Source organism: Anthonomus grandis, chromosome 4 (assembly GCF_022605725.1).
Source record: "Anthonomus grandis grandis chromosome 4, icAntGran1.3, whole genome shotgun sequence".
Lineage (NCBI taxonomy): Eukaryota > Metazoa > Arthropoda > Insecta > Coleoptera > Curculionidae > Anthonomus > Anthonomus grandis.
The window spans coordinates 8,682,953-8,698,966 of NC_065549.1; the positions used below are offsets into that span (position 1 = coordinate 8,682,953).

Below are 16,014 nucleotides of genomic sequence, written 5' to 3' on the forward strand. Positions count from 1 at the left end.
CTACAGGGTTTTTATCAGCTTTATTTTTTTATTGTGGATATCTGTGTGGTTTTATGCCATTTTTTTCTTCCTTGACTCCTTACTATTATATTTCTCTATATAGTTGCCTCCTTTTTAAAGTTAGACTTGTGATGAACTTCTACTTATTTTTTTTTTAAATCTTTTATCTCACGAATATTGTGGAAGTAGTGGATTTTTTTTAGATATTCGTTAATGGAACATTTAAGATGATTTTGTAATTATTAGACTAATTTAGCGAAACTTACAGCCAAGTATTTATATAATACTTAGGGAATTATGGGAAAATATATACCCAAGTAAACACTAATTAAGAAATATTTGTTTATTACTAAAAGGTTAAATTGTGAATATTCTAAAAATATTAAAAGTATATGCATCTTTTGTCCTCGCACAAATGTCACGAATTTGGTTTCAAGTATACTCCCTGAATATTGTGTAGAATCAGGATGGAATATTCATAAAATTCCAAGATTATTCTATAGGAATAGTAATTTGTATTATATTAAATGTCCGTAGGAAATTTCATATTTCGTGTTCAAAATGCACAGATGAGATAAATACAAATATTTAAATTTTTTGTACATTAGCTCCAAGAATATACATTTGGCCTACAGTACGCGTCAAGATGCAATTTTGGATTTTTTTTAACTAAGAAACCAACCCGGACTATAGGAAGCCGAATAGAATATTACCATTTTATCGAACGAATTTTATAAAAGTGAATATCATATCCATATAAGTTATCCGTAATATTTGACTCTTATTTTCAATTTTCATATTTTAACCAATTCAATATTTTTAAAAACATCTTTTAGTCATTTTCTTTCTCTCCTTTGATCTTTTTTTCTTGTATATCGCTGATTTCATATACAGAATCAAATTAGATTCAGTTGAACCAGAGCTGAATATTCTGGCAATATACTTAAAAAATGAATCCGGTTCTTTATTTTTGTTTACATGCCATAAAAAGAAAAATAAATGTATTTTCTGACGAACTGTCTTACCTTTTCTATACTGTTGGCTTGTTGCTGACTCTCGACCGTTGCGGACGCGACCGAATTACATGCGGGGATTCCCGGCGGTTTCTTAAACCCCAACTTGTTAACGTCAAAAGCGGACCCGTAGCAATACATCAGGATCATCGTGAATGTGAAATAAAATCCGCAGGCGGCCAGTATCCTGAGGGATGCTTTCGGGTAAAAGGGTTCGCAGGCGTGCATGCCTGTCGCGTTAAAATAGAACCCCCCGTGTTTAATTACCAGGACGGTAAACAGGGACATCGAGCCGACCCAAGTTATGCTGATTATTATTATGAACCAGGCCTGAAATATAATAAGAGAAATCTATTAATCTTATATATTCATAGCATATGGTTGACGTCGTATTTAGAACCATTTTGATCCATCTGCAAAAAAAATTATTCAGATGATAATAGGGTCTTCTTTTTGATGCTCTTCTTTATGATCTCAAAGGCTAAATAACTTATTAAAAAAAAATTAATCAGAGGCACGTGTACAGGTTGACTCGACATAAATTAGTGAGAAGTGCCTTCTTTCTTTTTTTTGTCCAAAAAGTGATGTAGTATCGAATCGTGAGAAAAAATTGAAGAATGTTCAGGAGACAGATGTGGTCGACAGAACGACAAAAGGCTGTAGTAGCAGGAAAAGATAGAGTAAAGTAGGAATGGCAAAATACAGAGATGACAATCATTGCGCAATTGGTATTGCAAATATTAGATTCAAGAATTGACATGCAAAACCATTTGGTCCTATTCATTAAATTTATTTAGCCACAGACATGCAAACAAATCTTTGCAAAAGATTTGCTTATATTTATTTTAAATTCTAAAATAGTGTATCAATAGTGCTTAGTGAAGTTAGGAAGGTATAGAAACAAATATATTAAGGTGAAAAATTAGCTACTATTGTCGACATAGGAGGTATCTTAGTATTCCTACTCTTCTCTTGTTTCATTTTATTTCTTCTTTCTTCGTCAATTTTAGCCGTAAAAGCTTTGCCTCTGAAATGCTTTAATATCTTTTTACAGGCATATACATTTTTCAAATTATCTTTTTGACGACTATTTGGAGCATTTTTTATATTTTTTACATTATTTTGTTTTACACACTTTTGTCACTACATTTTTTGACTCTTAACAGCTCCATAACGAACGGATAAAGTCAAAAATACATTTGTCATTCTGCAATTGGATTCGGCACTTAAGCAAAGAGGTCAGTATTCATTCACCTATTTAAATTAATTAATATTTTAGATGGTCAATTAATTATTTTATTTGTTTCCATGAGGCAAGACTTAGATCCAATAAATAGATGTAAACCTAGATTGGGTCAAATATTTGCCTACTAGAATAAACTGTGCCGGTGATTGAATAAATTACTCACCAAGAGTTATGTCCAGATACTTCGATTCAAATTACTTAAAAATAATTTAATTTGTAAATGTTCATTCTCTCGTCACATGTGGAGTAATGTTTTAAGGCAAACGTATTGTCACTTGGTTGTACACTGTACAGGCAGCTGCAGTGGCATATTCAGATGTCGAAACATATTGACATCAAAATTGTGTAATTGTGAATGTTTGATATTTTTCCACAGAAACCGAAAAAATTATTTTCAAATTCCAGAGTTATCGTTAATTCAATACCAGAAATATCCAGAAATATCTCATAGATTGATAGCAACTGAGAAATCATATATGTAATCATATACAATAATGTTTAATGGCCTGCCCAATTACTTGAAAATATAAAAAAAAATATAAAAATCTTAACTTATTAAAAAAAAATATTTTTTTTAGTTTAATTATTTTATTAGAATTATTGATTATTGTTTTAGGCGTCTCTTCTTTGTTTTTTACGATATTTTGTCTTACACCCTTTTGTCACTACATTTTTTGACTCTTGACAACTCCAGAAGAAATAAAATAGCCAGAAGCACATTTGCCATTCTGCCATTGAATTCGGCACTTAAACAAATTCGTCAGCATTCGTTCACATTATTCTTAAAAATTGTTTTTTTGTTGGAATTTAGAAGTTAAAACATATTTTACATGGACCTAGGATTATTACATTTGTTTCTATGAGGTCTAAGACTGAGATAGAATAAATAGATAGGTACATATATTTTAAAGAATTACGTAAAATAAAAGATATTAAACCTAGATTAGACGAAACATTTCACTACTAGAATAAACTTTGTTTGTGACTCATTAAGAGTTATGTTTAAATACCATGACTCAAATTACTTGAAAATAATTTGTTTTGCGAATTTTTATTCTCTGGTCAGTCAGGATCTTGTCCCTTCATAATAGAAATAACTGCAAATGGAGATTTAGATCTATGAACATATTGACATTTAAAATTGTATAATTATAACTGTCTTACGTTTTTTTACAAAAATATAGTTTTTTTCCAAATTCCAATCACCACCAATTAAATATCAGATGTTTGGGACTGAATATCCAATCTTCGCGAATGATGGCAACTGAAACAGATCCCATATATGCTATCATAAAGTTGTTAACGGCCTCCCAGTTACTTGAAAATCGAAAACCATCTTAAATGATTAATACAAAAATCTTTTTTTATTTTTTAGATTGATCATCATTAGAATTCTTGACATTGTTGTGGGCATGTTGTCTTCAACCCTTTTGTGACTATATTTTTTAACTCTTGACGGCTTTATAAAAAAACTGATATAGCCAGAAACACATTTGCTATTCTGTTATTGAATTCGGCACTTAGGCAAACTGATGTGTATTCATTCACATAAATCTTAGAAATTACTTTTTTGCTGGCAATTAGGTGATGCCAACCAATTTCAATGGACTTAAAATTTTGGTATTTGTTTCCATGAGGTTCAAGGCTTAGTTATGTAGAATAGATGCTATTATTTTGAAGTATTACTTAAAGTAAATGATAATAAGCGTAGATTGTATGAAACATTTATCTACTAAAATAAACTATGCCTGTTGCTACTAATTAAGAGTTATATCCGATTATTTTTACTCAAATTACTTAAAAATAATTTATTTTGCAAATATTTATTCTCTGGTCAGTCAGGATCTTGTCACTTGGTTATAGAGATAACCGCAGTGGCAGATTCAGATCTTAGAAAATATTGAAATTCAAAACTGTATAATTATAAATGTCCTTTGTTTTTCCACAAAAACCAAAATAAATCAAAACTCGAGAGTTACCACGAATTCAATTGTTAAATATATAAAAAAATAATAAATTAATAATACTTTAATTTAAAATTTATCTAATACTCTAATACTTTATCTTATTTACCTGAATTAAACGAAATTTGAATGGACGGATGGGTAATAACAGGAAGGAAAAAGGAGAGTAAAGGTATGAGAAGTGAGGGTTAGAAAATGGGTACAAGGGAACCAATGGAAGAAGGGAGACTTACTATAGACTATAGAGGTAACGGCTCGGGGGTCTTCTCAAAGGGAAGCCGACCAGCACTAACCACTTTGGTAGAGTAGCGTGGATTCCACAAGGGTTCAATAAAATATAAGCGCCACCTGTTTTATCCCAGATGGATAAGAAAATCCCGATTAACAAGAAAACAGGAAATTACTAAAAGCACTATACCTGTAAACCTGAAAGAAAATCTCACAAGGAAGAACAGACAGGGAGATTTATAAATACCATTAATTATATTGACCCTTAATATTATGTACAACTGTTATGGTGTAATTAATAAATTAACAATTAAATAAATATTAACCCTTTACTTTGGCTACTAAATTATCTTATTAAATTACAGCTTTAGGATGAGAGCACCTTAAAACTCATGGGCTCACACCGAAAGTCGCTTGTCTAACTTAGAAAGTTAGGTTATCTTTCAAAAATCTAAATAAACATAAAAGAAAAGCTTTAGTTCTGAGATACATTCAAGTGAATCTATATTAAAAGAAAAGTTAATAATCAAACTTATTACTTTAAAAACAAGTTATGTTGCCCTTCCTGAATATAGTGTATATATCAAGGGTAAAATCTCATATTATTTAGTTTGGGGCTAAAAGTTCGCGTGAGTACTTTCGAAATAGGCCTATTTATCCAGTTTACAAGGAAATCTATACGGTCTATTTCAATAAAATAACTAATATGCACCTAGTTATTATGAAACTATCAAAACAACAGTGTAGTAGTGAAATCTAATAATGAGAGTGATAACAATGTAATTTTGAGGTTAGTATTTAGTATAATATACTACAGTAAAGCTAATAAATGTTGATAGGACTTTTACTGGTTAGGTGGTTTACTGACTGCATGGTTCACTATACATCACAAACATTGATCAAACCTAGCTCCAAAAGGGCTGCATGATTGAGATGGAGGACCTGGGTGGATCGGTTGAACAGTGAATGTCAATGTAGATGTTGTGGACATTATTGGAGTAGATGAGTGGAGATTTGTACTCCTTATAATAGTGGATAAAAACTATACCGGGGAGAAAAAAATAGCCTGAAAGTGGAAGAATACCCAGATTGAGGAATCGCCAATAGAGTAAGTAGATATAAGCATTGATGGTTAAACTTAACGGTATGCTTGAGTCTACTTATATAAATCTACATGTGTAATATGTAGAGTATCATAAACCAAGATGCCAAATTAAAATATTAGGACTTACCAATGGAATTGGCCTTTTCTCGAACACAAAAATGGACACTTAAACAAAGAACCTTGAAAAAGTTGGGATTTAACTACACCACTTATAATCCTGCACTATTGCAGTATGGAATTTAGTATCCACAAACTAAAATACCCAAAAGGTGAGTTTTCAACTTTTCATTGGAGTAAAACCGGCAAAAATACCAAGAAATAACCTTCTTCAAAGACTTGCTCTTCAAGACTCCTAGAGGTTAAAGATTTTCGCGCCAGAAATGGTTTTAGTAAGGATATAGGACAATTAGCTGGGATCTTATTGGCTAGGATATGACTTCTGACATTAGTAAAATCAAAACCATTAAAAAAAATTAATATTATGATTAATCATTTGAGTTTCATCATAAGGGTTGAAAATTATTGATATTAAAAATAGAATTAATACTGAAATGATAACTGTTTATTTTATTAACTTTAGCACCAGAATAACTTAGAAATTGCCTCTTTTAAGTTCTATAATCCAGCTATGCTTTCGCTAACATTTTGGATTCATTTTATTTTCTTATTCTTTATGTATCTGAAGAAAATAAACTGTAACACAATATTAGATATTTAGGATTGGATATTCCATCTTTTAGATGAATAGCAACTGAAAGACATTCATATAATTACATAGAAAACAATTTAAAAAAAAAGTTATTACTTTTTCATTAAAATTCTTGATAACTATTTTTAAAGTTTCCTATTTGGTTTTTTACAATATTATCTTTTACACCCTTTTGTCACCTTTTTCAACTTTTGACAGCTCTATGAAGAATTAATATTGGCAGAAATACATTTGCCATTCTGCAATTGAATTTGGCACTCAAGCAAAGTGGTCAGCATTCGTTTACATAATTCTTAGAAAATACTTAAAAAATACTTCTTTGCTAGCATTTAAGTGATTATATATTTTAAATGTTCAGAAGATGACTTAGATAAGACAGATAGTTAAAACAGGTGCCATGACTTAAATAAATAGATGCAATTATTTTAAAAAATCGTGTGAAAAAAAAAATTAAACCTGGATTGGATGGAACATTTGTCTACTTTGAAGTAACATTTTCAAGAAAAATTTTGATTATAAAGACAGCTGTAGTGGCAGATATATTTATGTGGTTGGATAACTATGTCCAACAAAATATCCACAAAAACGGAATCAACTTAAAAAAACAGAATTAATTTAACAAATTCAAAATTTACCACCCATTCAATATCAACTAAAAGAGATCTCATATTTTCAACTATAATGTTTTTTAACGCCCTTTTATCTGAAAACAGAAAAGAATCTTAAATTATTTAAGAAAATTATTTATTTGAATTTTTTTTTAAATTTATTTTAGATTTGTTTCGTACTTATATATTTTGTTTTAAACCCTTTGTCACTACATTTTTTAACTCTTGACAGCTGTAGAACTAAAATATCCAGAAACACGTTTGCCATTCTGCAATTGAATTTTTTTTCACTCAAGCAAAGTATTCAGCTTTTGTTCCTATAGTTCTTAGAAAATATTTAAAAACTACTTTTTTGTTAGCATTTAAGTAAAATATTTTAGGTGGTCAGAAGATGAATTTATTTGTTCCTATAAGACATAAGAGACACAAGAAATAAATGCTATTTTAAAAAATCACGTAAAAAATAATAAACTTTGATTGGATGTTACAAGTGTCAAATGTACATATTAAAAAAGATTCGGTCTGTAATATTTGAATACCTTGACTGAGAAAAAAGCGCCAGAAACATATTTGCCATTCTGCCATTGAATTCGATACTCAAGCGGAGTGGTTAGCAATGCTTAATATTTGTTTATATGATCTTAAGAAAACACATAAAAATGATTTTATGTTGAAATTCATGCGATATAAGATATTTTAAATGAGCAGAAGATTATTTAATGCGGTTCTATAAGCCTTAAGACTTGACAAAGACAAAGATGTTATTAAAATGTAAGTGTGAATATTCTTATACTATTATTCGCTTAGAACGAACTTTATGGTAATAGAGAACGAAAGAAAAACTCCCATAAATCACCTCGGACTCGAGGGACTTAAACAATAGTAAATCAAGAGACGAACCGGCTAAGCATAAATATTTAAATGAAAGGGCCGTTCTTTTTTAATTATTGCTGATTAATACTGACGCTAGGCGAGCGCGCACCAGAAGGCAACCCCGCTATCCGTGAAAATTAATTTTCTCAAAGCAACATCTTAATTTATCACAACCCAACGCCATGGAAGTTTAATTAGAGGTCTGTTACACCACACCGGATTTCAATCGGCCGCTTTTATTAATCTCGCTTTCCGCCCTTTAATGTTTTATTATTGCGGCAGTTATGGTCTTAAAAACCCTTTAGTTAGAAAGAAGGTTTCTTTTAAGGTTTAAACGGTCTTACCCAACAAAGGATCAAAGAGAATCCTTCATAAAAATATTTTAATTGGTAGTAAGAAATTTTGTTTTGAATTAAGGAGTTGAAAGAGATAAGATATTTGGATAGCGCTAGTTTATTAAATTCCCAGGAATCCCTTTATTTTGATGTTAAAAATAAGACTCCTTGACTTAAATCTATTTCAAAGTAAATCATAATATACTTAGAATGAACTGGTATTCATCGTCTAAAGTTTCTAAGAAGACTAAGACAATTACCAATAAAATTCTGCATAAGCCGAAAAAATACAAAAAAATAATAATTTAACCCATTTCGTAACACTATTATACATCATAGACCCCAAATTCATAAGGAATCATAATCATCATCTTAAGCATCTATTTCTACGTATAAATTAGATGATTTAATATAGATCAAGGCAGTTAGTAAACTATAAAATGCGATGAAAACCCAGAAAGATAAAGAAAGATGGTGGACACGACATGTGTGATGTTAGAAATTAACCTTGAAACAGTTATATATTAAAAATTCCATAAGTCACCCACCTGGTTGGACAATATAATTATTAACTCTTATATATTATTATTTAATAAATAATATTGTTTTTTAACTGAATTTATTCGGCAATATATAAAAGAAAATAAAAATGAAAAATGTGTGGTAATTAGAGTATAATTGCTGTGGGTAACGGGGCACGATGTTTTATTGAAACAAAAAGGCGGCCATTCATTGTAACCCTTCTTACCGATTTGGTCTAAAAGGATTAAATAATGGCCCGATTTGCCATTAATGTTGCTGGTTAAGTAAGAAATTTAAGAGCTGTTATCTCTCTTAATGGTAATGAATTTGGTGGTGATTGGGTACGTAACGATCTTAATAGCATTTCTTTTATTTATTTCACTAGAAACTCGATGAGACTCTTTTGGGAGTTTTACTTACATTTTATCATTTTGTTTTTTTCTATTTGTTGATAATTATTTGCTGTTTATGAGTCCTTATATCGTTTTTAATAATTTTTTATTAAAGCTCCGTCAGCTTGGGTGCCGAATCCAATGACGGAATGCCAAATTCGATACTATTACCAGGTCGACTACGTAAACAAAGCAGCAAACTCTTTCGGAAAATTAATTTAACATTCCATCATTCGATTCGGCACTAAAGCGGATTGAGCCCACCTAACAAATTATAATAAAAGATCAAGAGATAATTTTATTTCATCTCACTACTTAATACAACTTTACAATACAATAAATAATTACAAAAAATGTACTCAAAAAATACTCAATAGCTCAGTAAGGTTTTCTAATATATATTAATTACTCCTGTGCAAAATATAGACTTATCCTTCACAAAAATTCCAAAATAGTCCAACTTTAATTATATATGTTGCTGTTTACAAGCTTTCGAAGTATGTTTTCTTTAAATAATACCATTACTGCAGTGACTGCGATTTAAGGAAGGCTCTAAGAATTCTTATAGCCCTAAGAATATTAAGAAGGCAGGAGTTTTTTGAAATTTAGCCTTTGAAGAGTGTTTACCAAAAGGATCTATTTTAATATTTAATGTGCTGTCTGTGTCTGATTTCTTAAGATATTAAAATTGAATATTGTTTTTCACTGCGGTTTAACATGCTGTCAACAACATATGCGATTTTTTGTAATTTTATACTGACATTTATTTTTTTTGTTTTCTGCAATTTTTAATAGCTATTCGATCAATATGCTGTTAATGAGTTAATTATTAATTTTATTTAATATTAAAATACTATTTTTTGTTTTTTTATATTGATATTTTATTCTTTTGTTTTCTTCAATTTTTGGTAGTTATTCGTTGTTTTATTTTCATGATTCGTTAGATCGAATAAAATTACCTTTTGACCTTTTATAATAGTTTTTGAACTAAGCCCAGTTCGCTTGGGTGCCGAACCCAATGACGGAATGTTAAATTCAGTACTTTTAACAGGTGGACTGCGTAGCTAAAGCAGCAAACTCTTTTGTGAAATTAAACAGAAAAAACTAATTGTCCTTACCATGAGTTACAGTATTTTAGTCAAAAATGCTTCGAAAGCTTATAAACAGCAACTTGAATCGCAGAATGGAATTTTGTAATGGTTATCGATTAAAAAAAAAAAATTGCAAATTTTGTCTAAGTCACCGCAGTTCAAAATGCTACCTATAACACTTCCTAACAAGCCGGTAGCAAGCACAATGTACTGCAGTGACTTTTATTTTTGAAGGAATAATACTTAAAGAAGGCTTATAGACAGCACAGTGAACAGCCATGTTTCCTTTAGAGAAAAGAGTTGATTTTTGACCAAAAGGATGTATTTCTATGTTTAGTGTCTATAAGGCCTAAAATATTAAAATTAAATATTGTTCTTCACCGCAGTTCAACATGCTGCCGACAACACATACGAAAATTTAATAAATCTATTTTACCTCAATCTAAAACTATCATTTTTAAACTTTTGAGTCTAATGGCAGCTTTACGGTTCAATATGCTATCATCTGCAAGCCTTCTCAAGTTGCTCAAATTAGTCGTTTCCCTTTATTCAGTGTTTAAAAAAGGGAATTTGTGTAAAGTCATTTAGAGCTTCTTTAACTAACCTATTTGGTCACAGCTTCCTAAGATACGGTCTATACATATGTTTTGAATACATTTTAATGAAAATCTAATTAATATCTAATATATAACCTACATTCATCACATGAATCGCTTAAATTCCACTTTCCTAATAAATATTTAATTTAAAATGTTCAAATTAAATGTAATTTATTCTTTTGTTTTCCCCAGTTTTTATAGTTATTCGCCCTTTTATTTTGATGAGTCATCAGATCGCATAAAGTTACCTTTTGATCTTTTTTAATAATTTTTCTGAGTTTAATTGGACCCAATCCGTTTGAGTGCCGAGTCCAATTATGGAATGTTTAATTCAATAGTAATAAAATGCTTCTGATTATCATTACCAGGTCAGCTATGTAACCAAAGGAGCATACTCTTTTTTAAAGTTGAATAGAACAAAGCTAATTGTTCACAACATAGTCTCCATTATATTTGAGTCAAAATAATTCGAAAGCTTGTAAACAGCAACATGAATCACGAGGTTGGGTGTGCGAAAAAAAACATAGATTTGATTGGTCAATTAGGGCTACGCCCAGCACAAAACTCTTAAAAACGCGAAGAATGAGACACACACCTTTGCACCAAGCGGAGTATGATATATATCATCATTTTTTTAATTTACTTGAATTTTCAATAAATAATTAAATAATTTTTAATAAAATTTTGAAATTTTTATTCTTGTTTTTACAATAGAGAATTGACTGATTAGATTGTGTGTGTCTGTGGAAACCTTGGAAAATAGGTTTGTAGCAGTTTTTTTTTGACAACCTTGCTTTCTAAAACGCCGTTGACGGAGTTTATATTGATAACGGAGCTTTTACTTATCTAATTTTTAAAAACCCACTTAGCCTGGTTGTCAACAACAAATTTGCAAATATTCTTAAGCTCTACACGTGCATTGGTACTAAGGTGGATTTCTACAGCTTTCTGGAATATTGTACTACCAACAGAATAATATTCATAGATGTAAATAAATACAGATCCTAAATTGTTTTCATTTTTCCTTATTGTATTAAAGGGCAAACTAGAAACCCATTTGACATGGATTTGCAATTGGGTTCAGCACTTAAGCGAATTCGGTCACCTAATTCTTTTTCCCTTATTTCATACACACACGAGGTAAACTATAACTCCGAAATAGTAATTAAAAAGTCCCGCATGATTTCCCAATGTGCTGTAATGCTACGTAAGCATTCCTAAATTATTATCTAATCTTGGCTTCCCGTTAGTTGCGTTATCTGCAAGATTTACCCGGTTGCACCGCTTAATGCTTCTGTAATATTCCTTAATGCATGAATCATATCTGTATTCCCAACTTTCTAATTAAACAGTTAGTGTCTACGTGTGCTGGTTAGCTAACAACATTTGGGGTATTTTATATATATTTTTAGAAGCCATAATATAAAGCTCGAATATAGGTGTTAGTTGCGGGATAATATAGAGCCAAATAAATTTTCATATACTGGCGATTTTTCATTCATGCTTTGTTTACCCCGCTAAGAATCTCTGGCAACAATGGCGTGCCCCAGATTATGATAATGGCACACTTTATGGCCTTCCGGGACCAGATTCGTATTATTTGCTTTAAATATGGCTGAAATTTGTGATACAACTTCGGACGTTTCAGTTTTGAATACGATGCATTGGTTTATAGCATATGTGTCGCCAAAGGAGTGCATAAGAGAAGATCTTCCTCCTAGAGATCCGATTTTCGTAATATTATTTTTTGTGGTTTTTCTTACTTTTGGAATTAAAACTTTTTTTTTTATTTCTTTAAGATTAAGTTAAATATTGAAGCTGGACCATTTTCTAAGTTTTTGCAGCATTTGTCTTAAAATGCTTATGGAAAAGATTAATGAATTATTGCACTATCGCCATAACAATGGACAGTTCCAATAAATTTTAATTTTTTACTTACACCTAACTAACATTATTTTAAATATACGGGTTAGTAGAAAAAAAATCAGTAAACAATATATATACAAAATATTAGAAATACACCTGAAATAGACTTCAAGATACCTGAAAGAGATCTTTTGTAATTTTATTTTTTAAGGCTCTCTTTTGTGGGTTTTTTTTATTGCATTAATAAAAATGTAAATGTTTATAGGGTTATACTGCTGCAAATCTTAATTTTTCAGATTCGTTTGTTTAATAGATAATTAAAGTCTTTGTTCTTATTTTTATTCCTTTCATTATTCAAATCATTTAATTTCCTTGTCTTCATTCGGTATTCTTAAAACCTCCTCTTTTTGGAGTTGCGGTAATTCTGTCTTAGTTTTTACAAAAAAAAATTAAAAATGCTTATAATATTTGTCTGTTTCATCTTTTTTAAATAAAATAAAAACAATTAATTTACTATAAGTTGATATTGATTATAATATTATGGTTTTTGTTTTAATATTTATTTAATTATTATTTTTTAGTTAAGCGTTTAACTAAACATAAAAATAATCAAATCTATTAGCAAATTATTAAATCATGTAGATTTATTAATAAAAATTAAGTTTTTCAGCCAAAAATTAAATATTAACGAACGGAAAATTATTAAAATATTTTCCGGCTTTTTCCTTCAATCTAATTCAATTCAAATGAAGTATTGGTTATGGATTCTTTCTTTAATAACAAGATCCTGTAATAATATACAGAGATAAAACTAATATAAAATAATGAAATATATAGATCAGTAAATAAAATATTTAAACAATATTGAAAATAGTAATTGGAATAAGTCTCTTGTCCTTTTATTTTTTTAAGGCTAATATTTATGATTTTTTATTGCTTTGATTAAAATGCAAATGTTTATATTCTGCTGTAAATCTTAAATCCTTTATTTTTAAAATTTACTTTCCTACTAGATCATTAAATTCTTTCTTACCTATTTTTCTCCTCTTCATTATTCAAGGATTATTTTTATTTATTTATTTTAATTAAATTTATTTATTTAAATCAATAATATTTTAAAATAAATTAAACAGTGACATATTTTACCATTTGTAATAATTATAAAAAATTATGTAGATTTACTAATAAAAACCGAGTTCTTTAGGTATAAACTTCGACTTCCTCTTCCGCCGGATTTCCTATTTAATTTTTTCAAAATTTTCTAAAAAAAGGGCCCAAACTTTTTAAAAGTTAATATTGACCAAAAATTTTAAAAATATTTTTTTTTAATTATTTATTCCTTTTTTCTTTTTTTAAAAACAACATTCTATAATACTACACAAAGACAAAAAATCATAAAGACATTAAAAAAAATAACCTTTTACTTAAATCTAATTGAAATTGTTTTATATATACGTTGCAGTAGAAAGAACAATAAATTAAATTGATAAATGAAATATATAAACAATATTGTAAAGAGAACTCGAAATAAGGATGACAATTTTTTTTTGCAATTTAAGGTTTTTTGAAGCCCGCATTTACGATTTTTATTAAATAATTAAAAAATATTAAAATTCTCATGACTATTGCGTAGTAAATTTTGAATTCTTATTTTTTATTGATTAATTTTTTTTTTCATCATTTTATTCTTTCTTCTCATTTTTATTCTGGTTATAATTCAAAACGTTTAATTTCCAACTTGCTTGCTTGTTTATAATATCTTTCTTCAGTGTTTTCAAATTTTTTAAACCTTTTCTTGTCTAACCTCTTCTCATAAATAAATTCAAATTTAATATATTTTCTATTTCTTATAAATCAGCTAATCTAAAACTCCATATCACACAATTTTTTAAAACATTAACTCCTGACTTTCTTGCTCTTAAATATTTCTCTTTTAAAGTTATTCTTTAAGATTTTCTTACCAGTTCTTTTGTCTTCTTCTTTTTTCCTTTGACTTTCTTATTAGCTTTTTTTTCTAACATTTTATATATTTTCTTTGTCTCTATACTTACACATCTTGTATTTCTTTTTAACTTTAACGTTCACTCCAAGAGGTAATAAATATTAAGATTTGTATTTCTTTTTTAGACTTTTTAAAAACTCTAAAAAATTCCTTATTTGTAGGGCAAAAGACACACAGGCACAGTGGTCCTGGTACTATCATTATGGCCAAATGTCTCAGTTTCTCCTGATCCTAGGAGAAATTATTAGTTATTAAACCTGTACATTGGATTCGCTCTCCATTGAAATTATTCCAAGTGAACAATTTTATTCCCGTTAAGTCACTGTGAAATTGTTAATTTTTCGAAATCGAGATATGTCGACTTCAGTTCATGGCCACCATCTGTTACTATTATAAGTCCTATTAGTTCTTATTTTTTAGGTTGTCTTATCTTTTAGTAAACTTTCTAGTTTCCTCTTTAGATTCGAAGTCATATTTTTTGATTTTTTAAAAGGTTTTCATTGTTAATTTTCTTTTAGTCTTTTATACATTAAAACCGTTTCACGACATTTATAAAACATAAAATGGTTTTTAAAAGACTCATCTTAAGAACTTAAAGGACTTAAAATGATAATAGACAATTTGAAAAGTTTAAAATGCAAATATTCACTTAACAGACTAAGACATTTTAGCGTTGTGACGCGAAAACTTGTGCAATTTCGCTTTAGGGTCGCGCTTTTATTCTTACCAATAAAAGACCTAATTTGGAGGTTTTTTATGCAACTTAATGAGCTTTACAAGCAAAGCCTATTGTCGTTTTACCTTAATAGAGGAATACCGGTGAAAATGTTTCGTGTTCACTGTTCGTTTTGCTCGGTTTTAGAATATACGATGTACATGCGTCCATTGCACTAACTACTATGTCCGATCGTTTATTTTTTTATTTCGGATTTTTCATGAGGGGGAAATTGGTAAAATTGGAAACCGTGCAACCAATCTCTTGTATTTAACGCACGTGAACTAAAATTGTATGTGATTCATGGAGTTCTAAAACGGAAAACTGTGTGGGAGTTTTTTTGAACCATTTTTAATAAGAATTTTATCTCTTACCCGAAATAGTTACTCTACGGTTTTTTCATGAATGGGAATTCTTTTGATTACAAAAGGCGGACCAACACGTGGAATATACAAAAAATTAAAATTTCAGAGTTTAATTTTTCAACAGTAAACAAATCCTAATAATAAGACAATTATTAAACTATTAAAAGAAAATACAATAGATTTAGTAACAAAAGAAATGACAAGTTCAAACTCATTAACTGGAATGAATGTATAATTATTTTGAAGAAGAAAACTGAAAATATTTTAATAATTTTTCATTCTTTAACTTTTAATTTTAATATTCAAAAATTGTTCTTAATAATTTCGGTTTCCATTAATTAATAAATCTGTATGATTTTATACATTTATTTAAAATGGTTT

The 16,014-nt window shown here is 29.1% G+C and overlaps 1 protein-coding gene across 1 annotated transcript in view; it reads right to left on the reverse strand.

Annotated features, from left to right (window-relative positions):
• The window catches only part of LOC126735527 (trace amine-associated receptor 1), a 116,640-nt gene that overhangs the window by 8,905 nt on the left and 91,721 nt on the right, over window positions 1–16,014 (reverse strand). Inside the window, exon 6 of the mRNA XM_050439568.1 lies at window positions 1,026–1,343. Coding sequence (XP_050295525.1) covers window positions 1,026–1,343 — 318 coding nt within the window. The remainder of the gene's footprint in view (window positions 1–1,025; window positions 1,344–16,014) is intronic.